Here is a 26,430-nt window from a genome sequence, read left to right on the forward strand (position 1 = left end):
TTGTGCGCGCACGGGGGCACGTGCGCTTGTGCGCGCAGGGGGGACGTGCGCTTGTGCGCACAGGGGGCACGTGCGCTTGTGCGCGCAGGGGGGACGTGCGCTTGTGCGCACAGGGGGCACGTGCGCTTGTGCGCGCACGGGGGGACGTGCGCTGGTGCGCGCACGGGGGGCACGTGCGCTGGTGCGCGCACGGGGGGCACGTGCGCTGGTGCGCGCACGGGGGGCACGTGCGCTTGTGCGCGCACGGGGGGCACGTGCGCTGGTGCGCGCACGGGGGGCACGTGCGCTGGTGCGCGCACGGGGGCACGTGCGCTGGTGCGCGCACGGGGGGCACGTGCGCTTGTGCGCGCACGGGGGCACGTGCGCTTGTGCGCGCACGGGGGCACGTGCGCTTGTGCGCGCACGGGGGCACGTGCGCTTGTGCGCGCACGGGGGCACGTGCGCTTGTGCGCGCAGGGGGGACGTGCGCTTGTGCGCACAGGGGGCACGTGCGCTTGTGCGCGCACGGGGGCACGTGCGCTTGTGCGCGCACGGGGGCACGTGCGCTTGTGCGCGCACGGGGGCACGTGCGCTTGTGCGCGCACGGGGGCACGTGCGCTTGTGCGCGCACGGGGGCACGTGCGCTTGTGCGCGCACGGGGGCACGTGCGCTTGTGCGCGCACGGGGGCACGTGCGCTTGTGCGCGCACGGGGGCACGTGCGCTTGTGCGCGCACGGGGGCACGTGCGCTTGTGCGCGCAGGGGGGACGTGCGCTTGTGCGCACAGGGGGCACGTGCGCTTGCGCGCGCACGGGGGCACGTGCGCTTGCGCGCGCAGGGGGACATGCGCTTGCGCGCGCAGGGGGACATGCGCTTCGCGCGCAGGGGGGGACATGCGCTTGCGCGCACAGGGGGGGACATGCGCTTGCGCGCACAGGGGGGGACATGCGCTTGCGCGCACAGGGGGGGACATGCGCTTGCGCGCACAGGGGGGGACATGCGCTTGCGCGCACAGGGGCGGACATGCGCTTCTGCCCTACTTTCACCAGGACACATTGAACATAATTCAAACAGGAAGCAGAATCGTGTCAGCTGATTATCTCACACACCTGACTGTCGAGTAGGAGCAGCAGAGCTGCCTCGGACAAGTGGGGCCTGAAATGCATAAACACTGTCGCCTTCACCAATTACGTTCAAGTCTTCTTCATCCGAGAAGGAACGCTCAAATCCGTTAGCATAGACCTCCGCTAAAATTATCTGGAAAGGTAACAGAGAAGTGGAGGTCAGAAGATTATTGATAACTCAAGTTGTTTTGAAGAATAATTTCTAACCAATAAATATCGGCTGGGATCTTTTGCAGAGTGGCGATCATCGTCGCATTGCCACACTGCTCGAATGTTTCCATGCCCCAGTACTATGTCGCATTTCTTGCTGTGCCATCCAAACCCAGATTCTCCAGAAATGCAGAGTGCAGCATCCATCAAAGAACTCCATAGCGTCGGGTGGAAGACAAGTGTCTTGTCTTTTCATATCAGAAGCTGTATTTGAGAGTTTAACTGTGAATGATAATGAATCGATGAATGCTAGTTCATAAGTTCATAAGATATAGGAGCAGAATTAGGCCATATCGAGTCCGCTCCGCCATTCGATCATGGCTGATATGCTCCTCATCCCCATTTTCCTGCCTTCTCCCCATAACCTTTCAACCCATTCCCAATTAAAAATCTAACTCCTCCCTAAATTTACTCACTGTTCCAGCATCCATCGCACTTTGAGGTAGCGAATTCCACAGATTCACAACCCTTTGGGAGAAATAGTTTCTCCTCAACTCGGTTTTAAATTTGCTACCCCTTATCCTAAGACTATGACCTCTCATTCTAGAATGTCCCACAAGAGGAAGCATCTGCTCTATGCCTGCTCTATCCGTACCTTTTATCATTTGTATATCTCAATTTGATCTCCCCTCATTCTTCTAAATTCCAGAGAGTATAGGCCTAAACTGTTCAATCTCTCTTTTTAGGGCAAACCCTCATCTCTGGAATCAATCTAATGAACCTCCTCTGAACTGCCTCCACTATATCTTTCCTCAAATAAGGGGACCAAAACTGTGCACAGTACTCCAGGTGAATGGGCAGGGTCATGGAGGGGGTCGATGGGTGAAATAGGTGGGTACATGAGTGGCACGGCAGGTCAGTGAGGGGTGGATAGTTAGGGTGGCAGGTGGATGAGGTGACAGGTGGGTAAACGTGGCTGGTGGGTGAGGGTTCACAGCTAGGTGAGCTGGCAAGTGGATGAGGTGAGCAGGTTGTTGGGTGTCAAGTGGGTGAAGTAAGTGGGGAGGGTTCTCAAGTGGGCGAGGGGGCAGGTGGGTGGTGTTTGAGATAGGTGAGGTGGTCGGGAGTCAGGAGGGTGAGGGCAGGTGGCTATGTTGGCAGGTAAGTAAGGTGGCACATGGGTAGGGTTTGCATGTGGCAGAGGTGGACGGTGGGCAGGGTTCACAGGTGGGCAATGTGGTAGGTGCGTGATGTGGCACATAGGCACTGGACCGGTAATCCAAAGGCCCAGGCTAATGCTTGAGGTATGGGTTCAAATCCCACCACAGCAGCTAATTATTCAATTAATAAATCTGAAATTAAAAGCTAGCCTGATGGTGTCCATGAAATCATTGCTGATTGCCATAAAATCTATGTAGTTCATTCATATCTTTTAGGGAATTAAACCTACATATGTAACTCCAAACCCGCAGCAATCTTAGATGCCCTCTGAAATGGCCTAACAAGCCCCTCAAACTGCGACAAAATGTAAAAAGAATGGAACTGGACGGACCACCTGGCACTGATCTAGGCACTGGAATCGAACAGCACTGTGGGTGTTCCTACAACATATGGACTGCTACATTCAAGGTAGTAGTTCACCACCTTCTCAAGGGCAACTAGGGATGAGTAATAAATGCTGGTTTAGCCAGCGATGCCCACGGCGCATAAATGAATAAAAATAAAGGGTGATAGGTGGGTGGGGTGGGAAGTGGGTAGGCTGCTTGGTGAGGTGGAATTGTGTGAGGTGGTCGGTGACTTTGGGTGGGTGGGGGGAGGGGTGTAGCCTGACTGCGTTGGGGGTTAGCTGTGTGGTGAGCAATAGTCAGGTCTAGTCAGTGGATTATTCAGCTGGTTGGTGGAATTGTTGGGTCGAGTTGAGGGTTAGCTGTAGTGGGGTCTGGGATTGAGTCACTGGAGGTTGAGGGGATCAGTATGTGATTGGGCGATCAGTTCTGTAGTTACCCAGGATGTTAGATTAGGATTTTTCCGTCTAACATTTCCTGGGTAACGATTCAGCCAAGTCCCGTAGAACTGCCTGAAGTTTCTAACTCCAGCTCAGAGTTGGAGACTTTCACTGAGGGTCCAGAGAAGAAGGGGAATTGTCCATTCAGAGTTTAATCTTCCCAGACAATTCCCACGGAGGTTAACATGTTGGGACTTCTGTGGGATTCCTACACACTGGACATATAATCCCTTGGGTTATATGTCCAGTCTCTGACAATCTGGAGACCAGATGATCTGGGCCATCATCTTTGAATGTGTGTGTGTGTATTTGTGTGTGTGTGCGTGCGTGTGCGTGTGCGTGTGCGTGGGGGGTGGGGGGGAAGAAAGTTTGTGAACAGTGACGAGACCCTTTTAGGCAAATATTAACTGCATTTTACATAGTAAGGGCACTTACTCCTCATCAAGTTCACTATCCAGTTTTAATTCCTCCCTGCTACATAAATACTTCTGTGAACACAGATCCTGAACCAAGAGTGCATGTTTAAAGACAGTACAGTAAGGGGCTGGATTGAACTCCGAATTTGAAAACACAAACGCTCTTAAAAGAACGTCCCTCTTCTTTCCCCAGTCATTGCACTCTGTTTAAACTGCCACAGTGTGATGGAAACCTATCAGCTGTACATCACCGAATGGACAACTCTTACTCCTCCTTATACTGAACAATAAAGTTTATTTATTACTGTCACAAGTAGGCTTACATTAACACTGCAATGAAGTTACTGTGAAAATCCCCAGTCGCCACACTCCGGCGCCTGTTCGGGTTACACTGAGGGAGAATTTAAGATGGCCAATGCACCTAACCAGCATATCTTGCAGACTGTGGGAGGAAACCAGAGCATCCGCAGGAAACCCATGCAGATACGAGGAGAACATGCAAACTCCACACAGACAGTGACCCAAGCCGGGATTCAAACCTGGGTTCCTGGCGCTGTGAGGCAGCAGTGCTAACTGCTGTGCCACCGTGCTGCCCATGAGATAAATAAACAATGAGAGCAAGCCATTACTTAATCTCTCTTCCAATCCCCTGTATCTCAGAAATCTCCCTTCTTTTCCCAACGCTGCCCACTTCGACTTGAAAGAGTCCCCCCTCCCCCAATCCTGCTGTCTGGGACAAAGCAACCCACTTGATCCAAGCTTCACCCTCCAGTTTAAACACTGATCCCCCGTATCAGTGGAGGGAGAACCATGACTTCTGTACCTGCGCCCTACAAGATGCACTGCAGCAACTGAGCGAGATTTATTCGGCAATATCTCCTTAAACCACAATCTCCAGCCTGCAGAGATCAGTCATCAAGTGTCAGGAGATCACGGCAAGAGTTCGGCTGTTCAGCTTTTTCTTGATTGCCTGTTTGATTCTTTCTCCATGAGGATATCCATCATTTGCAGCCAGGTGAACCAGTAATTTACTTCCAAGTCTCTCACTGAGAATTCTGCAAGGCTAGTCGGTGGAACAAACCTCGGCCGTTGACATTTCTCCTCTGCTTGTCCCTTTTCCACAAGGGCATGCAGAACCTGGGAACGGGACAGTCGGGAGATGGGGTGTGGAACCAAACCGTGTTAGCTCTGCTCAATGACATCAATGTGACTGTGACATTCATTCTCAGCTCTTGATTTGCTGGATGACGTAACATTCGCTATCCAATCACAGCTCAGGTGATTTGCAGTTGGCACAGGTGCGAAAGGAACATTATTAATGTGATTTAGTAATTAAAATTCTCAACGTTTACTGAAGCATAGTCAAATGGATGAACATAACGATGAACGTAATTAAGAACATTTGTTTATGTATCAGACTCAGATCTTAGCCGTACCTGATCTGGAGTTATTTTGCCTTCATCTGCCACCATTTTCCGGAGCGCAGCAACTGTTCCAAGGAGCGGGACTGCCAAGCCAATCCTCAAATACCTTTGATGCTTGGACTGGAAAACTAAGGTTACCGTCAAGGCCCTAAAAATAAAGAGAAATGATCTATGAGATGAGCTAATTACACATAAACAGAACAGAGTTGTGTAGCATTGTTTCATTGAGGTGATTAATTGGATCAATTTCATAGATTAGGCTTTATCTCCACCCGATAACAATTCAGGAATATTACAGATCACATGCAAGGCATTGTCGAGGCAAGAGTTCTAATTCAGTTCATTTGGGCCTGGATATGTCAGGGGAGGAGATGGACTCGTGGCATTATTGCTAAACTACTAATCCAGAAACTCAGCTAATGTTCTGGGGACCTGGGTTCGAATCCCACCACGGCAGATAGTGGAATTTGAATTCAATTTTTAAAAATCTGGAATTAAGATTGATGACCATGAAACCATTGTTGATTGCTGGAAAAACCCATCTGGTTCAGAACTCTCATTTATGAAAGGAAATAGGAAATCTTCTGTCCTTACCTTCTGGCCTACATGTGACTCAAGAGCCACAGCAATGTGGTTGACTCTCAACTGCCCTCAGGCAACTAAGAATGGGTAATAAATGCTGGCCAGCCAGTGACACCCATGTCCCATGAATGAATTAAAAAAAAATCTCTCTCCATCTTAGATCCTATGCAGTATTGTGGCATAGTGGTTAGCACTGCTGCCTCACAGCGCCAGGGACCCGGATTCGATTTCCGGCTTGAGTCTGTGTGGAGTTTGCAGGTCCTCACCGTGGCTGAGTGGGTTTTCTCCCACAGTCCGAAAGATGTGCTGGTTCGGTGCATTGGCCGTGCTAAAATTCTCTCTCAGTGTACCTGAACAGGTGCTGGAGTGTGGCGACTAGGGGTTTTTCACAGTAACTTCATTGCAGTGTTAATGTAAGCCTACTTGTGACACGAATAAATAAACTTTAAAAAAAAACTAACTTCAGCATTCGTGAAATTGGAACAGGAGTTTTCTAACTCTTTTTAGTCAATGACACACAATATAGCCATAGCCTATAACCGTCGAATTTTAGATCTAGTACTATGTAACAAAACAGGGCTAATTAATAAACTTCTTGTGAAAGAACCATTAGGGATGAATGAGCACCGCAAGATAGAATTTTACATCATGTTTGAAAGTGTTGCTCAGTCTAAAGCCAGGTTGAACAAAGGAAATGATGAAGGTATGAGGGGCAATCTAGCTGAGCTGGATTGGGTAAGGACATTAAAAGGTGTGATGGTACATAGGCAATGGCTACTCTTTAAAGAGTTATTACGCAGTTTACAGCAATCCTTCAATTCCTTCAAGGTAGTGACCAGATGGGTTTTCCGACAATGGTTTCATGGTCATCAGTACCTTCATAATTCCAGATTTTCTTTTACTGAATTCAAATTCCACCATCTGTCGTGGCAGGATTTGAACCCGGGTCCCCTGAACATTAGCTGAGTTTCCGGATTAATAGGAAGGTAAAGATTGTATGAGATTAAAAGAAAAGATTGATGAAGTTGCCAGAAAGAGTAGGGAACCCGAGGTTTGGGAGCATTTTACAAAGCAGCAGAGAATGATCAAGAAACTGATAAAGGGAAAATAGAATATGAACGTAAACCAGCAAAAGACATAAAAACAGACTATAAAAGTCCCTATAGGTATGTAAAAAGGAAATGTTTGACTAAGACAAATGTGGGTCCATTACAATCAGTCAGGAGAATTGATAACAGGGAATAGAGAAATGGCAGAGAAGCTAAATGGTCACTTTGTGACTGTCTTCACTGAGAAAAACACAGGAAATCTCCCAGAAATAGAGATCCATAGGAAGCGGAAGAATAAGGAATTGAAGGAAATTAGTCATCGTTCTAGGAAAATTGCACTGGTAATTCATGGGACTGAAGGTGGATCAGAGTCCAAGACCTGATATTCTACATCCCACCGTGTTGAAAGAGGTTGCTATGGAGATAGTGGGTGCATTGATGATCATCTTCTAAAATCCTATAGATTCTGGAATGGTTCCTGCAGATTGAAAGGTAAAAAATGTAATCTTACTCTTGAAGATGAGGGGGAGAGAGAAAGTGGAGAACTACAGAGCTGTAAGCCCGACATCAGTCGTAGGGAAAATGTGAGAAGCTTTTCTGAAGGCTGTGATAAATGGACACTGGGAAAACAATGATCTGATTGGGCACAGTCAACATGGATTTATGAGATAGTGGGGCTGTCTTATGAAGAGAGATTGGGGAAATTGGGCCTGAATTCTTAGAGTTTCAAAGCATGAGAGGTGATCTCATTGAAAGGGATAGACAGGGTAGATGCAGGTAAAGTGTTTCCCCTAGTTCAGGGGGCTAAACCAGGGTGCACCATTTCAAAATAAGGGAGAAACCATTTGGGACTGAAATTAGGAGAAATTCTTTCACTCGGAGGGTTGCGAATGTTTGGAATCCTCCACCTCAGAATTCTCTATTCTGTGGAAGTTCAGTCATCGAGTACGTCTGAAGTAGAGATAGACAAAATTCGAAGGGGATTGTGTGGGGAAAAAGGCACTGAAGCGAATGGTCAGCCACGATCGAATTTAACGGTGGAGCAGGCTCGATGGGCAGAATGGCGGTGCACACTCAAGGGGCTGAATGGCCTACACCTGTCTCCTATGTCCTATAAGATTGTCCTATAAGATTGCTCAGTCTTATACATACAATACAGATAGGGTTGTCAAATCTGGTTAGATGCATTCCTGGAGATTTCATCACAAACTTTCCACCTCTAACTGCCAACATTACCTCTCCTCCAAGTCAAACAGACATTCTCCAATATTGCTAGAATCAATAAACAAGAGAGTCCAAAAAGAGCTTGAAAGAACACTTTCTTTTCCTTAACCGCATCCTTGTCGATTTTCCCCTTTTGCTCAAAGCATCGTCCAGGAGATTAATTGCAATCTATAAAGGTTCTCAATCCGATGCACAAAGTCCAGCATGGATAGCAATGCAAGGTCAATTTGAATCACGTGCGTAGTTACTATCAATCTACAACTGGAGAACAGAGGAGTTCCACAGCGTCCTAAAGAAAACCTTATGCCAAAGCTCTTAAAAGATATTTAGAAGTGTACAACAAACACAAATAATTCATGAAAGGCAAATGAAAAGAATTCCAGGTGGCTCATACATAAATTTGAACGCAAGAGTACTTCCACGAGTAAAAGTGACACTGAGGAGGAAGCAAAGTAGATGATCAGAGGTCACAGATGATTAGAAAAAAAGATTACACCTCTTGAAAGACAAAAGCACTCTTAAGTGTGCAGCATCAAACCACTCCAAAACGTCTGCACACTGCAAAGTATATCAGAAACTGTGGAAGAGCAGAGGACCTGAGGGTATAAATTCACAGAACATTAAAGGCAGCACCTCAGGTTGATAAGACTGTGAAATAAGCTGAGGTCAAACTGATGTAAAATAATTAACAAGGTCGCAGTCAGAGCACCACGTGCAGTATGGGTTTCACACCATAGGAACAATATTGAGACCTGAGGGGGGTACATCACAGATTCACTACAAAATACAAATGTTAAGGAACACTTTAAAAATTGGATTTTAGAATGGTAGATTGTGGGATGATATATCGAATGGAGATTGGGTCAACTGGGCCTGTATTCACTGGAATTTAGAAGAATGAGGGAGGGATGTAATAAAAACATGTAAAATTCTGACAGGGCTGGACAGACTGGATGTTGTTTCCTCTGGCTGGGGCTCTGGAACAATGGGTCACAGTCTCAGGATACAGGGAAGGCCATTTAAGATTGAGTTCATAGAATCATAGAAACCCTACAGTGCAGAAAGAGGCCATCTGGCCCATTGAGACTGCACCGACCACAATCCCACCCAGGCCCTACCCCCATATCCCTACACATTTTACCCACTAATCCCTCTAACCTACGCATCTCAGGACACTAAGGGGCAATTTTTTAGCATGGCCAATCAACCTAACCCGCACATCTTTGGACTGTGGGAGGAAACCGGAGCACCCAGAGGAAACCCACGCAGACACGAGGAGGATGTGCAAACTCCACACAGACAGTGATCCGAGCCGGGAATCGAACCCAGGTCCCTGGAGCTGTGAAGCAGCAGTGCTAACCACTGTGCTACCGTGCCGTTGGGAGAAACATCACTCAGAGGATGGTGAACCTGTGGAATTCTCTACCACAGGAGGCTGTTAGAGGCCAAGTCACCGAATATGTTTAGGAAGGAAATAGATTTCTAGATACCAAAGGCGTCAGGGGGTATGGCGAGAGTGCTGGAGTATGGCGTTGAGATGGAGGATTGAGATAGAGGATCAGCCACGATCATGTTGAATGGTGCAGTAGGTTTGAAGGGCTGAATGGCCTACTCCTGCTCCAATTTTCTATGTTTCCATGAATAGTTTAAAATTATAAAAAAGGATATAATAATAGACAGATGAAGCATTTACTACAAACTACTGCCCATCGCAGAGGAACAAGCAGCTAAAAATCTCAGATTAGAGGTAAAAGGGGAGAGAAAGAGCCTCTTCACACAGGGTGGGGAGGGGGCAGACCTCACTTCCAGGGTTAGTGACGACGGTACTATTTGTCAGCATTCAAATTAAGATTAGGCAGTGGGCAAAGATTGAAGAATAGATGATCAATGCAATTTGCTCACCGCCAAGTAAAATATCAGGAATGACTGATTGGGATGAATGGCTTGTTTCCAGGTGCCTATTTTTGAGTTCCAATAATGCTCACTCACAGGTAAATCCTGGTTTTTACGTAGTACCATGTTGCCGGACATGCTGGTTTTACAGATTGGGTTGTTCCACGTGTTGAGACGCTGACTGCTCCCCTCAAACACATGGAATCACTTGAACGCACACACACCTCCCAATTCAATAATCAGTACAGTTATTTCCCCTGGCCTCCAACATTATGAATACCTTTCTGTATTTTACTATAATTCTAAGGGTGAACTACACAACACCGGTTTTTAAGGAAAATCCCATTTTTATGGGATGAACTCAGCCCTGACACATTCCATAAAGACGGGATGTACCTGTGGAAACGTGGGTACTCTGCTTAGGGTTACCGAAAGCAGCAAGCAAAAGTTACCACTTCAATAAATTTAGGGGTTTTTGAGCTGAAAGGGAACAAAGTAATTGTGTTTTTGTTAGAGAGAGAGCAATGAAACATTCTTCTTCAGCTGCATGAGTTTTCCCCAGCAGCCATCTTGAAAATATCCCACAGCAGCTAGTTCCCTATCATATGTTAGAACTTGTCTTGCTCATTACTGATATCGTCACAAATTATTGTACCGAAGCAGTAGAGTTTGTAGTTTTCAGATTCTTATTCATGACCTTACAAAGAAAACCATAATTATGTGACATTCTTATCTTCACTACATATTTCTCTCTAATTTCCATCAGTAATCGTCAATGTTTCTGGTGGGAATGGTGATTCATGAAAGTTTGAGTACAGGCAGTGCCTGACTTCACGACGTTCGAGTTACAAGGAACAGCATTTACAACATTTATACATTTGCAGTTGCTGGATGGCTGGTTAGTGATGCAGAGTGATGCCAACAGCACAGGTTCGATTCCCGTACCGGCTGAGGTTATTCATGAAGGCCCCGCCTTCTCAACCTTGCCCCTCGCCTGAGGTGTGGTGATCCTCAGGTTAAATCACCACCAGTCAGCTCTCCCCCTCAAAGGAGAGAGCAGCCTATGGTCATCTGGGATAATGACGACTTTACCTTCACCTGTTTCGGCTTTACGATGCCAGTTTCAACCTTATGATGTTCTGTGCCGCCCGTCTGTTAGATTGTTGGGACACTGGCCCCAAATAAACCCGTGGAAGCGGAAAAACTTCCTTCCGACTTTCCAGTCAGAATGTGACCTTACAGTAGAGGTATCAAGGCATAGACAGACAGGAGGATAGATGGACAGGGAGCAGTGGAGTGGGAGTGGAGATACATGAGTCCTGGTTTTGTGTGCCTAGTTTAGACAGCCACCTACACCGAGAGAATGGGTAAATATGCCAGTACCATGTTAGGCTCATCTCCCAGCGTATCCGTATGGTTTAATCTCCCACAGTGACGCATTGGCTGACAAACAGCTTCAGACAAGTGGCCTAACACCTCTTGGGACCTCAAGCAAATACACCAAAAAACCTGAAGGACTGGACATTAACATGTGTTCATGAACCATTGACCCATTCTTTAACGCTGTTCCTGTGAGAAAATCATTTCCAACTTATGACCTTTCGACTGACGACGTGGCTTTTAGGAACCAATTGTGTTGTAAATCTGAGGACCGCCTGTACTGAATTAGACAGAGAGGAGGGTAGGAAAACAGGGCAATAAACAAAAGCCGAGAGCAATCTTCAACACTTAGATGTTTCCATTATCTGTTGTTTGTCTTTTTGAGGAAGAAACAGAAGTGACCTACATCCTTGTCAATTATAGTTTCCAATTCTGCTCTGTGCTTGCGTTCTTTAAAAGCATTTTAAAACATTGGTTAACTTAGTTTCATTCTTTTTCATTGCATTTTTGACATATGAATGAGTTATGGCACTATTACCAAAAATCCTAGGCCAAGGTACAGTCTGGTCACTTTATTGCTTGCAGGAAGCTAAGATAACTCAGTTACTGAGACGGCAATCATATTACTTCTCGACCTGAGTCATTTATTTAAATATCTGCTACAATCTAGACTACAGAGCAATTCCTACTCATGTAATTTCATCTATGCTATATTACAATGTTGAAAATTCAGAGTGCAGAAGAGGGCCATTCTTCCCACTGTGCCTGTGCCAGCCAAAAGTAAGCAATCCAGTCCTACCCCACTTTTCAGCACTTGGTCTATAGACCTGAGGGTTACAACACTTCAAAGAGCACATCCAAGTTTTTTCGCAGAATCCCAACAGTGAAAGAGGCGGCCATTCGGATCATCGAGTCTGCACCGACACTGACAAGTTTACTAGTGTCACAAGTAGGCTTACATTAACACTGCAATGAAGTTACTGTGAAAATCTCCGAGTCGTCACACTCTGGTGCCTGTTTGGGTACACCGAGGGAGAATTTAGCATGGCCAATGCACCTAACCAGCCAAAGCGCACCTAACTAGCGCGTCTTTTGGACTGTGGGAGGAAACCGGAGCACCCGGAGGGAACCCATGCAGACACGGGGAGAACGTGCAGACTCCGCACAGACAGTGATCCAAGCCGGGAATCGAATTGGGGTCCCTGGTGCTGTGAGGCTGCAGTGCTAATACTGTGCTGCTCTAAAGCTCTAAATGTCATGAAAGTTTCTGTCTCTCCCATCATTTCAGGCTGCAAATTCCAGACCCCCACCACTCTCTGGGCAAAACAAAATTCTCAACTCCCCTCCAATACTTTCACCAATTAAATCTATGCTGGCGAGTTGGCAATCCAATTCGTTATAAAATGCCCTGTTTAACCTCAATTGAATCTGGCCCTTTCAGTGTAGAGTTTATTACATTCACAAACACTTGGATGTAACTGGATGTATCATTAAAAAATTATCCATCAATCAGACATTAGGCAATTTAAGCTTACAATACAGAATCAGAATTGAGCAATGAACCTATCGATCAGATGCTTCTGTTCCCCATCACAAAACTGCTACCCATATCCGCAAGAGCAATCAAAGACTGAGTACTCACATTGAAATGAATTGACCAACATGGGACTGCAAATGTGAGAGATTGATGGATTTAAATGATGGATTTTAAAAGATGCAATCAATATGTTCATCCTTAACTTAATTGTAAGCCCCTCATAAATCATGTTGGGCACCTGAAGATCCCTAATAGATTTTCCTAATTAAATATTTTCAGCCAAATTTACTGCAATGATAAAACATGCTTCTGACTTGCATTAATTTACATCCTTCATGTTAACCTTCTTTAGACTGCGTGCCATCAAAATCAAGTTTCTGCACAGCTAAATTTCACCAGTAAAAGAAAATGTAGTTCCAATTTCATACAATCCTCAGAGAATGTCTTCAGTGTAGAAGGTGGCTATTCAGCCCATCGAGTCTGCACCGACTCTTCAAAAGAGCATCTTGCCCAGGCCCACCCCCTCCCCACCCTGTCTCCCTAACCCCACCCCCTCCCCACCCTGTCCCCCTAACCCCACCCCCTCCCCACCCTGTCCCCCTAACCCCACACCTTTCCCATGGCTAATCCACCTAACCTACTCATCTTGGGACCCTAAAGGACAACTGAGCATGGCCAATCCACCTAGCCTGCACATCTTTGGACTGTGGGAAGAAACCGGAGTACCCGGAGTAAGCCCACGCAGACATGGGGATAACGTGCAGACTCCATACACACACTGACCCAAGCCAGGAATCGAACCCGGGTCCCTGGCACTGTGAGGCAGCAGTGCTAACCACTGTGCCACCGTGCTGCCCAAGGATAAGCAAATGGTTTTACTCGTTATGTGGGAAAACAATTCTGAACATAAGGACAGACATCTATTTAGAGGAAATCAGCCAATGGCAGCAGAGTTCATATCCAAAACTCAACTCCCCTAACGGTAATAACAGTGGGGGAAAAAAAACACTTAACAGTGGGAAAAGAAACATTTCATTTTAAGTTTTACAAATGAAAATCAAAAAGATTAGAGAATTTAACAAATAATAAGTGACAAATGATTGAGAACCATAAGCAAAAATCCAAATATAAATAAAGAGAAACAAAATACATATAAACCACATAATGAGGATAAGGGGCAAACCTTGTGGGTGGCACGGTAGCACAGTAGTTAGCACTGCTGCTTCACAGCTCCAGGGACCTGGGTTCGATTCCCGGCTTGGGTCACTGTCTGTGTGGAGTTTGCACATTCTCCTCGTGTCTGCGTGGGTTTCCTCCGGGTGCTCCGGTTTCCTCCCACAGTCCAAAGATGTGCAGGTTAGGTTGATTGGCCATGCTAAAATTGCCCCTTAGTGTCCTGAGATGCGTAGGTTAGAGGGATTAGTGGGTAAATATGTAGGGATATGGGGGTAGGGCCTGGGTGGGATTGTGGTCGGTGCAGACTCGATGGGCCAAATGGCCTCTTTCTGCACTGTAGGGTTTCTATGATTTCTATGATTTTAGGACTGAGGTGAGGAGAGGGTGGTGAATGTGTGGAATTCACTACCACAGAAAGTAGTTGAGGCCAAAACGTTGTGTGATTTCAGGAAGAAATTAGAGCTCTCGGGGCTAAAGGGATCAAGAGATATGGGGGGGGGGGGGGAGAGAGAGAGAGAGAGAGAGAAAGAGAGAGATCAGGACATTGATTTTGATGATCAACCATGATCATAATGAATGGCAGAGCAGGCTTCAAAGGCCGGATGGCCTACTCCTGCTTTTACTTTCCATGTTCCTATATAGATTATTTAGGGTTTTAGTAAGTGCTGATGCTGCATCATCACCAGGTACAATTTTTAACCGGAAAGATCATCTTGTGAGGGTAAATACCAAATAGGGAACATTTTATGCTTGGATCAAGAATTCAATAAGAGAGAAACAGAATTGGTTTCCTGGAATTCTACCTTGCTGCAATATCTTCTAACAAGAAAAGGCTTGTTCATTTGACTGTCCAAGCATCCACTGGAGCAGACAAGAATCTGAAGTGTATCTAAAAGTCACATACAGCACTTCAAGTCACCTCGAGCTAAGTGAAACCATTTTAATTGCAAATACGATAGGCTGCACTGCAGAACTAGTCCATATCTCGAACGCAATGTCTTCTGTGATTTAAAAAACACAACACCAAGGGTATTTTTCATCTGACAAAATCATAGAATCTCTACAGTGCAGAAAGAGGCCATTTGGCCCAATGAGCCTGCACCAACACCAATCCCTCCCAGGCCTTATCCCCATCACCCCACGTATTTACCCTGCTAGTCCCCCTGACACTAAGAGGCAATTTAGCATGGTCAATTCACCTAACCCACACATCTTTGGAATGTGGGAGGAAACTGGAGACCTGGAGGGAACCCACGCAGACACGGGGAAAATGTGCAAACTCCACACAGTCATCTGAGGCCAGAATTGTACCCAGGTGCCTGGCACCATGAGGCAGCAGTGCTAACCACTGTGCCACCGTGTTGTCCATGATATGGAATTTAATGGAGTTTGTCCAATTAGAGGGGGGAATTAATGGTGACTCCAGCCTGCAAGATGATCTCCAGTGGAACCTCAATTATATACCAGGAAGAAGGAGAACAGGAAAATTCTGCCCAACATCTCAGAATCATCACTCAGTACATCAAAGTTATTGTGTGCTGCACTTACCTGGCAGACCTTGCCTGCTTAAGATAGTTGACCTCAAAATGTGCATCAGTATCATGACATGAATGTTGCACACATCCCACTCCATTTTGTTCTCCTAAGTTCAAACCCGCAGATCTGTTTTTTATGTTTCAGAGTGATGTATGTTAAATAGGTGAGATTTTTAAAGCAATTACAGAATCATAGAAACCCAACAGTACAGAAGGAGGCCACTCAGCCCATCGAGCCTGCACCGACAACAATCCCACCCAGGCCCTATCCCTGTAAACCCACATATTTACTCTGTTAATTCCCCTGACACTAAGGGGCAATTTTAGCATGGCCAATCAATCAAATCCATACATCTTTGGACATTGGGAGGAAACTAGTGCACTAGAAGGAAAACACGCAGACACTGGGAGAACTTGCAAACTCCACAGAGAGAGTGACCTAAGGCCAGAATTGAACCCGGTCACTGGTGCTGTGAGGCAGCAGTGCTAACCACTGTGTCACCCCAATAAGGGGATAGGCTTGGAGGTCTGTCTGTGTGCAGGCCACCTTTTACAAATTTAACAGCAAGTTCATTCATTAATACCACAATCTGATGGACGGTTCCAAATTGTGCCTCTTACAACATTCTGAGGTACTTTTATCAGTGATGTTAGGTTGGCTACATCAATGAACTCCGTAGCACCCTCCTAATTTGAACTGATACCACTCAAATCCAGCTGAATTTAATTTGGGGTGTGGAGCATATTGGAAGCTCTGAGCACTCTGCTATGCTGCCCTCATTGATGGGGAGCTGTAACTAAGATTAGATCAATAATGGCCGCCTGTCTTTGATCATGTGTTACTTTTGCTCAGTGCCGAATGATGGCAACTAGGCAGAGATGGAATCTACTCTTCTATTTCATTTGGGAAATTAAGAACTGGAAAATATTGAGACACATTTCTGCAACTCCTAAAGTTAATTCTGAGGAAGTCTGAGCCATTTGAAAGATTGCTCTGTCTGCACATGCTATTCAGGTACATAATGAGTCAACACTGAATGTAATTGAGAAAGTAAAATGGCACTGACAGGATTTTTGGAGACCATGGGGGAATGAAACCCATAGAGGACTGGAGTAATTATGAACGATCGTTAAACATTTAGCTGAAAGCAGATAAAATTGGGAATGAAGTAAATGTTTTCCTCACCATGTTGAGGCCATATACCTGTGTCTAACTACTGATGCCCAAGGGACTCAGTGCTCTGGACTATTCTGAAATTAATGAGATCCTTAACTCATATTGCGGAACAACTAAGAATGAGACTGTGCTGAGAGTTGCATTCAATTAAAGGAAGTAGTTGCTAAGTATAGAAAAATTCATTTATGGGATGGGGGCATCGCTGGCAAGGCCACTATTCATTGCCCATCCCTAGTGGCCCTTAAAGTGGTGGTGAGCTGCCTTCTTGAACCGCTACAATCCCCGAGATGTAGGCACACCCACTGTGCTGTTAGGGAGGGAAATCCAGGATTTTGATCCAGCGACAGTGAAGGAACGGCGATATATTTCCAAGTCAAGATGGTGAGTGACTTGGAGTCGAACCTCGAGGTGGTATTGTTCGCAGGTATCTGCTGCCCTTGTCCTTCTAGATGGTGTTTGGAAGGCGCAGCCTAATGAGCTTGGTGAGTTCCTGCAGTCAATCTTGTAGATGGTGCTGCCAGTCTTAGTTGGTGGTGGGGGGAGGGATTGAATGTTTGTGGATGGGGTGTCATTCAAGAGAGCTGCTTTGTCCTGGATGGTGTCAAGCTTCTTGAATGTTGTTGAAGCAGAACTCATCCAGGCAAGTAGACAGTGTTCCATTACATTCCTGACTTGTGCCTTGTAAATGATGGACAGGCTTTGGGGAGTCAGGAGGTGAGTTACTCACCACAAAATTCCTAGCCTTTGACCTGCGCTTGTAGTGACAGTATTTATATGTCTAATCCAGTTGTGTTTCTGGTTGTGGTGATTGGAGGTCAATCATCTCAGCTCCAGGACATCACTGCAGGTGTTCCTTTGAACAGTGTCCTAAACCCAACCATCTTCAGCTGCTTCATCAATGACCTTTCTTCCATCATAAGGTCAGCAGTGGGGATAGTGTTTCTGGTCAATACTCCAGGTATTGGGGATTCAGTGATGGTAATGCCATTGATTATCAAGGGGCAATGGTTAGATTCACTCTTGTTGGAAATGGTCATTGCCTGGCACTTGTGTGGCACGAATGTTATTTGCCACTTGTCAGCCCAAGCCTGAATATTGTCCCGGTCTTGCTGCATTTGGACACGGACTGCTTCAGTATCTGAGGAGTCGCGAATGGTGCTGAACATTATGCAATCAGCCAGCAGACATCCACTGTGACCTTATGATGGAAGGAAGGTCATTTATGAAGCAGCTGAAGATGGTTGGGCCTCGGACACTACCCTGAGGAACTCCTGCAGTGATATCCCGGAGCTGAGATGATTGACTTCCAACCACAACCGTCTTCCTTTGTGCCAGGTATGACTCCAATCAGTGGAGAGCTTTCCCCCGATTCCCATTGCTCCGGTTTTACTGGGCTCCTTGATTGTGTCGTGGGTTTTCATCACCGAGTCAGGAAAATTCCCAGCTGGTCTCACCCACCTCAGTAGAACGTACCAGCAAAAGTGGGATCTTCATTGCCGGGAAGGGAGCATAGCGACATGAGGTTGGGTGCAAGCTGTATTTCCAGTGAATTGACCTAGAAGAGAGGTTGGAGGAAATTCAGCACACAGGGATAGTCCATATGAATGCAGTAGCAAGAGATTATTTTTGGTGTCCAAAGATAGATCGAGATATTGAAGAGTTGGTGAAAAGTTGCAAAGTGCGTCTCAGAATAAGAAATAACCCAACCGAGGTTCCTTTCTCTTCATGATCAAACACAATAAAACCATGGCAATGAATACATGCTGGTTTCCTTGAAGTGGGAGGGAAAGAGTATCTTGTTTTGGCCGATAGCTATAACAAGTGGATAACTGTCTATGCCCAATAGCACAAGTGTCAAAACTACTGAAACTTAATTTATAGGTTGCCGGAGGTGTTGGTGTCACCAGAGAACAGCACAGATTATGAGAGGTCTTATTTACAATGTGACAAGCTAGTCAGCAATTCCTATGTTTCTCTTTGACACAGGCGAGACTATTTCTATCCCCTTACAGAATAACCCCACAATCCATAATAGGTTGCTCGCTCACCTTACAAATTAGCCTTTTTTTCTTTGTTTACAAGGTGTCCCGCTGGCTGAGCCAACATATATTGCTCATCCTTAGCTGCCTTTGAGAAAGTGGTGGTGAACTGCCTTCTTGAACCACTGCAGTCCCTGTGGCGTCGGTTCACCCACAGTGCTGTTAGGGAGGGAGTTTCAGGATTTTAACCCAGCAGTGAAGGAATGGTGATATATTTCCAAGTCAGAATCGTGAGTAGCTTGGTGTGGAACCTCCATGTGGTGTTACTCCCAATTGGTGTTTAAACACGCTTCAAGATTTGGTTTGCTTAAGCCTAAGCCTGAAGTCAACAGCAAAGTAATGAAGATAACTCATGATACACCATGCATGTGACAGTTCAGTGCTAGTCATGCTTGTGCCGTGGGCGGCATGGTGGCACAGTGGTTGGGTGGCACAGTGTTTAGCACTGCTGCCTCACAGCATCATTTGATTCGTGGCTTGGGTCACTGTCTGTGCAGAGTCTGCACATTCTCCGTGTCTGCATGGGTTTCCTTCGGGTGCTCCGGGTTCCTCCCACAGTCTGAAAGACGTGCTGGTTAAGTGCATTGGCCATGTTCAATTATCACTGTGTACCCGAACAGGCACCAGAGTGTGGCGATTAAGGGATTTTCACAGTAACTTCATTGCAGTGTTAATGTCAGCCGACTTGTGACACTAATAAATAAACTAATAAACTAAACTAAACCAGTCAAAAGGTGATGATAACAAAGCATTGAGGTGATAGGAAGAAGTATATGATTGGAGTTGTAGGTACATTCACACATTTAGTGAAGATTGGAGAGAGACTCTTGTCAATGTCATGCAGATCAAGAAACCTCCTCAAGTCCAAGTTCCTTCTGCAGCCCAAAGTGAAAATCAGAAAGAACCTGAAAGGGCGGAATTTTCTGTTAATGAAATTAAGAGTGGTGGTAGGCGGTTCCAGCAGTGGCTTTCCCACTGGCCGGAATGTTAGGAACCCGCAATAGATTCTGCGTTTGGAACCGCATTAACCATACACAGACGGGTTCTCCTCCGAATTACTGGCTGGGCTGCCAGCTTGACAGGTACATGAACAGGCAGCGAGTAGAGGAATATGGACCGCATCGAGGCAAAAGGTCTTTAGTTTAGAAAAGCATCTTGTGTTAGCACAGACTTGGTAGCCGAAGGGTCTGTTCCTGTGCTGACCTGTTCTTTGTCCACCCATCCTCAGCTGGCAGGTTCAAAGTTCCCGGCACTATATTTAAACACCAGTCCAGCATACTCATATCACTCTCTCCAGCCCAGCTATCTTTAGCAGACCATACAGGATATCAGCAAACCAGAGGTAAAAGGTTAGCAGCCTCAAGAAGCAGTTTGTTCCTTGATTCACCATTCCCCCTCCCCCCAAGTCCATCACCTGTGAGGTGCATATGCCCCACTTGGACCTCGATCCCATCTCTGAAGTCTTTAAAAAAAAATTTTACTTAAAGTTACAAAGCCAACGCTCAGAGTGGACCGGGCAAACCAGGATCCATTCCTTGCTTGCTCCAAAAAAACCAAATTCATAATTTAATTGAATCCAATTCATGGTCCCCACAAGAGAGATAGACAAGATTCAAGCTGACAAGAAAGGTCATTGCACCCCATCTTGGGCTTTATTCAATGCTTGATGAAGTAATGTATCCCCTTCCAGTTATTGATGTGATATCCCTTTGACCCCCTTGTTTGTGAGCTTTTTGAGCAGCCTTGACCTCAAGCCCAAGACCCTTGAGCTTGCCCAGTCCATCATGCAAACCAGCCACCCATCCATTGACTCTTTCTACACTTCCTGCTGCCTCGGAAAAGTAGCCAGCATAATTAAGGACTCCACGCACCCCGGACATACTCTCTTCCACCTTCTTCCGTCAAGAAAAAGATACAAAAGTCTGAGGACACGTACCAACCCATTCAAAAACAGCTTCGTCCCTACTGCCGTCAGGCTTTTGAATGGACCTACCTCGCACAAGTTGATCTTTCTCTACACCCTAGCTATGGCTTTAACACTACATTCTGCATTCTCTCCTTTCCTTCTCTATGAACGGTATGCTTTGTCTGTATAGCGCGCAAGAAACAATACTGTACGTTAATACATGTGACAATAACAAATCAAATTGTCACGGTCCAGTTTCTTTCCCATGGGCCTTCCCTCTGCCTTCCATTGTTCGTCTTCACCATCCACCTCCTTGTCCCTTTGCCTGTCAACTTGAGCTCCCACTCTTACCCTCCCTCCTTGCATAGCCCTCCGTCCACATAGTCCCCCTTGACTTCATCATGCCAGCCCCCTCACCTTGCACTCCATCCTCCTCCTTCCCACCCCCCCCCCCCCCCCCACCCCCCACATCCCCTGTCAAACTTCAGACATTTGTTGCATTGGTTGCATAAGTTCCACAGCACAGTGCTGTTCAGATAGACACTGCTGTGTGGCTCAGTTGGAAAGAGCCCCAGGACTCCTCAACTCCAGGCAGAGTACTGATCCAACGTGGGGACACAGGGGGTCCATGAAAACCAACTCAGCATGGAGCTGGAGACAGGAACTGGTCTGGCAGAATGATGTACAGCGCATCAGGAGCAGCGCGGCTCTATGGCAGGTAAGCGTTTTCATGTTACACTCACCTTGAAGTCTCTTGTGAACTGAGGACTGCATGCCACTCTTTAGCAATCGGGTTTCAGACTGAGGTAATTTCCCAGTGGTGTGACACAAGATCGGAAGGCCTGATGGAATACTAGCGGGCAGCTGTTTTAATGAGCGTTCATGAGATGCAAATCAATGAAAATGGCATTCACGCCACCAGCCAGCAGGAAGAGCGACCTGCCATTCGGAGAATTGCAATGTGATTTTACACTGGCAGATTTCTGACTTTTTGGCTCACTCTAGCTTCTCTGAGCCCACCCACCATCAAACCCGCCGGAGGCTGGATGGGGGAATTCCACCCAAAGATTACCAGTTTTACAGAATCCACTGGGAGAGCAAAGTGGTGATAGGTCTTTAATTGAGACAAATCCATCAATGTCACGGTGTCAGCATTAAGTGGAGTTGGCAGTCAAAGTCAAAATTCAGATTTGATACAGTCAGAAACATTGAGGGAGCACAATCGAAGCAATGGAAATTTGAGGAACCCCAGCCAGCAAGAGGAAAAAAAAGATATGTTAATTGGAAGTATGTAGGAAGGAGGAAGAAATAGTTGTCCTTTTCATTACTTTTTGTCAAATTATGATTTTTTTTGTTCAACATGCATTGGTGTTAAGGATAAACATTTTTACACATGTAAATTAGTGTATTGGTCCTGCACATTTTGAGTATAGTAAAACAGGCATGCAACCCAACTTGTTCAATTTCCAGGGATTGCCAATATTGGTTTTTAATATTGTACTCTGGGAACCTATGAGTGCCTGCAGTTGAGAATGTATTAATCTTAACGCCAAACACAACAGCATTTTTGGGATAGGTCGGATGAGAACAGATCTCTGAATGATGGTGTTGCAACTCAGAAAGCGGAAACAATTCAGGCTTTAAATCTGGATTTGATTAGCAAATATCATGAGGACATTCCAAAGCGCCGCATAGTTTCAGCCAATTACATTCATTGGCTTCTATCCCTTCCCCGCTCCCTTCTTAAAAATGTAAACACAATTAGTGATCTTTCATTCCTGTTTTGTTTCGAGGCTCAGGGCCTCCTCCACTTGCTCGTCTGGAGGCAAGTCAGTGCCATCAAACCTGCAATCCTTATTTTCTATCCGTGCATCCGGATTTGCAATTAATGTCTTCTAATCTTCACACTTGCTGAATACTCTGGCCATCTGGTATGCAGGACCAAGAATGATCCCAAAATCCTACTTTGTGAAGACTGGAGTTCAAAAACCAATTAAAAAGCTTGTCTCACCTTGATCCTTGATGACTCGTTAAAATGCCCTCGCCTATCAAATACCCAACCTATTCCCTAATCTACTGGCATGAGCACAATCCAAACGTGCCAACCTTTCACTACCAAGCGAGTTCGTAAATGAGTCACATTTTGATTCTTTCATTTGATAAGTGATGCACGTCACTGATTTAATCCTCTCCCCAGGTGTTGAGGTATATTTGAATCTGTTGCAAAACGTCCAGATGTGCAGTTTGTGTAACAATTAAGAAGGAGGGGCAGGTTATTATCAGAAATTTTTAGATCAGCTCATTTTCTCAGTCTATCCGGTTGATATCATTGCATCATCATGGGAGATGGCACGGTGGCACAGTGGTTAGCACTGTTGCCTCACCGCTACAGGGACCCGGGTTCGATTCCCGGCTTGGATCACTGTCTGTGCGGAGTCTACACAGTCTCTTGGTGTCTGCGTGGGTTTCCTCTGGGTGCTCTGGTTTCCTCCCACACTCCAAAGATGTGCGGGTTAGGTGGATTGGCCATGCTAAATTGCCCCTTACCGTCAGGGGGACTAGCTAATGTAAATACATGGGGTTGTGGGGATAGGGGCTGGGTGGGAAGGTGGTCGGTGTAGACTTCATAGAATCCCTACTGTGCAGAAGGCCATTCAGCCCATTGAGTCTGCTTCTCCCACAATCCCACCCAGCCTCTATCCCCGTGGCCCCATGTAATTACCGTGCTAGTCCCCCGACACTAAGGGGCAATTTACCATGGCCAATCAACCTAACCCACACATATTTGGGCTGTGGAACGAAACTGGAGCACCTGGAAGAAACTCACGCAAACTCCACACAGATAGTGACCCAAGCTGGGAATCGAACCCGGGTCCCCGGCGCTGTGAGGTAGCAGTGCTAACCACTGTGCCACAGTGCTGTCCAAATGCAGTGCCTAAATAGCCCTCCTTCTGCACTGCAGGATTAGAACAAAGAACAGTACAGCACAGGAAACAGGCCCTTCGGCCCTCCAAGCCTGTGCCGCTCCTTGGTCCAACTAAACCAATCGTTTGTATCCCTCCATTCCCAGGCTGCTCATGTGACTATCCAGGTAAGTCTTTAATGATGTCAGCGTGCCTGCCTCCACCACCCTACTTGGCAGCGCATTCCAGGCCCCCATTCTATGATTTTCAGCAACTTTCCACTGAACAAGCCACCTATTGCTATATCGGCTTTACAAAGCAATTTTATTTCATGGTACAAGCAATAACCAACCTGTCACTGATGACATTCTCAAAACTCTTCTATCCCTCCACCATCCACACACCTCAACCTTAGGATTTTTACCTTAATGAGAAATGTTCATTTAAAGAGCACCATTCATTTGTTTGCAAAGACAAAACGTAACTTGCCTAATCGCTGAATACTGTGCCATTTTAAAAGAAGGGATATTGGAAGTATTGTCCAACACAAAGATTAACATTGGGTGGGTGTTGTCTTTTAAAGTTAGCTTTTACAGCACGCTTCTTTCATTTCAACATCCAAATATGAAGGAATGGTGATAAACAGTCGACCTAATATAGGTTGTGAAGTGGAGGTAATGGTTTCCTATGCGCCTGCTGCTGTTCTCATTCTAGATAACGATGGCCGCTGATTTGGGAGATACGGCTGAAGGAGGTTTGGCAAGTTACTGAAATGCATCCCGCAAAGTTGCTGCCACAGTATTCCAGTGCCAAAGGGTGTTCAAGGTTGTGGGTGGAGTGTCAATCAAGTGGACTGCTTTATTCAGAGGAGTGTCGAGCTTCTTGTGTCTGGTTGGATGTGCACCTATCCAAGCAAGCGGAATTAATTCTGTAATATTCCTGATATGAATCTTCTGTGTGTTTGAGGTGTGGTGGGGAGTGGGGAGATGAACACATGCCACAAATACATGACCTTTGGCCTGCTATGGCAACCACCATATTTAACGTGGCTGACTTGAGTTCAGCATCCCCATCTCCCCCTCCAATAGTGAAAAGCTGATGCGACTCTGACCTGACCTCTGGAACTTAGCTCGTGCATTCATTAGCTCATGTATGGGGCATTGAGTTTAAAAATTGGCAGGTCATGTTACAGCTTTATAGAACCTTAGTTAGGTCACACTTGGAATATAGTGTTCAATTCTGGTCGCCACACTACCAGAAGGGTGTGGAGGCTTTGGAGAGGATACAGAAAAGATTTACCGGGATGTTGCCTGGTTTGAAGGGCATTAGCTATGAGGAGAGGTTGGAGAAACTTGGTTTGTTCTCACTGGAACAACGGAGGTTGAGGAGCGACCTGATAGAAGTCTACAAGATTATGAGGGGCGTGGACAGAGTGGATAGTCGGAAGCTTTTTCCCAGGGCGGAAAAGTCAATTACTAGGGGGCACAGGTTTAAGGTGCGAGGGGGCAAGGTTTAAAGAAGATGTACGAGGCAGATTTTTTACACAGAGGGTGGTGGGTGCCTGGAACTCGCTGCCAGGGGAGGTAGTGGAAGCGGATACAGTAGTGACTTTTAAGGGGCATCTTGACAAATACATGAATAGGATGGGAATAGAGGGATATGGTCCCCGGAAGGGTAAGGGGTTTTAGTTCAGTCGGGCAGCATAGCCGGTGCAGACTTGGAAGGCTGAAGGGCCTGGTCCTGTGCTGTTTTCTATTTTTCTTTGTTCATGTTTGGACCACAGCTCCAATGAGCTCTGGAGTCAGATGGCCCAGGTGGAACTGAACCAGAGTCAGCGGACAGGTTATTGTTGAGTCAGGGATGCATGCTCGAACTGTTGATGACTTTTTCCATCACTTTGCTGAAATTACCTGATATATTAATTCTGGTTCCCTCCCAAGAGGCTGCCAGACCTGCTGAGTATTTTCTGATTTATTCCAGCAACTGTGCCATCTTGCAGTTAGGCGTGTGTAATGTCAGAGGCCTCGGGGAGAGACAGAGAAAAATCATCCAGTTCAGTTTTGTCTTTTGCATTTGCATGCATGGCTTACACCAACATAGATGGTGGGGATTTTAAAAGAGTGTCCTCTCCCCCTTCGCTGCCTTTTAAATTTAACCAAATCTGTTCCTAAGATATCCCAATATTGTTAGAACTTCTTTGCCTGATGCTTTTCTTTATCTCCCTATTCAGCTGTCTCTGCAATCTAAATATAATAGTAATTTGCCTCTGAGCATTGTACAAAAAAGCTTGCAATTTATATAGCACCTTATCACATCTTTCAGAAACATCCCAAAGCATTTGATGTAGAATGAGTTACTTTGAAATGCATTAAATATTGCAATGCAGGTGCACATTAACTTCCTTCAGCGATTTTCTGGTCATGATTTTCACTGAATTTCTTTCCATTGATCTTCCTATAGATCTTTCATACTTGCTCCTCTGAAGTGCCAGTATGTCCTATTCTGCCAGCTGCCATTTCCCCTACCTCCAGATGGTTTCTGGTTTTAATCAGGATGGCAACGGCTCCATTGTTGTAATGTCATATAGTAACCTAAAGGCCCATGCTCTGGGGACATGGGGTCAAATCACACCACGGCAGCTGGTGGAATTTAAATTCAATTCATAAACATGGAATGTAAAGCTCATCGTTAAGAGTATCCCGTGGCAACAATGTCTCCTCTTTGCAGGATGCATTTCAGCAACTTGCCAAGCCTTCTTCTGCGTTATCTCCCGAATGTGCAGAATTCATCATCTAGAAGGCAGCAGGCACATAGGAAACCATTACCTCCACTTCACAGCCTATATTAGCTTGACTGCATATCGCCATTCCTTCATAGTTGGATATTGGAATGAAAGGAGCACGTTGTAAAAGCTAACTTTAAAAGTGATAAC

General features: G+C 46.0%; 1 protein-coding gene across 1 annotated transcript in view; it reads right to left on the reverse strand.

The window, feature by feature from the left end:
* The window catches only part of usp43a (ubiquitin specific peptidase 43a), a 494,804-nt gene that overhangs the window by 186,973 nt on the left and 281,401 nt on the right, over window positions 1-26,430 (reverse strand). Inside the window, exons 5-6 of the mRNA XM_078225475.1 lie at window positions 5,110-5,245; window positions 1,088-1,235 (exon numbers count right to left, since the gene is read on the reverse strand). Of these exons, the coding sequence (XP_078081601.1) occupies window positions 1,088-1,235; window positions 5,110-5,245 (284 nt within the window). The remainder of the gene's footprint in view (window positions 1-1,087; window positions 1,236-5,109; window positions 5,246-26,430) is intronic.

This window comes from Mustelus asterias, chromosome 12 (genome assembly GCF_964213995.1).
Source record: "Mustelus asterias chromosome 12, sMusAst1.hap1.1, whole genome shotgun sequence".
In the NCBI taxonomy this organism is placed as follows: Eukaryota; Metazoa; Chordata; class Chondrichthyes; order Carcharhiniformes; family Triakidae; genus Mustelus; species Mustelus asterias.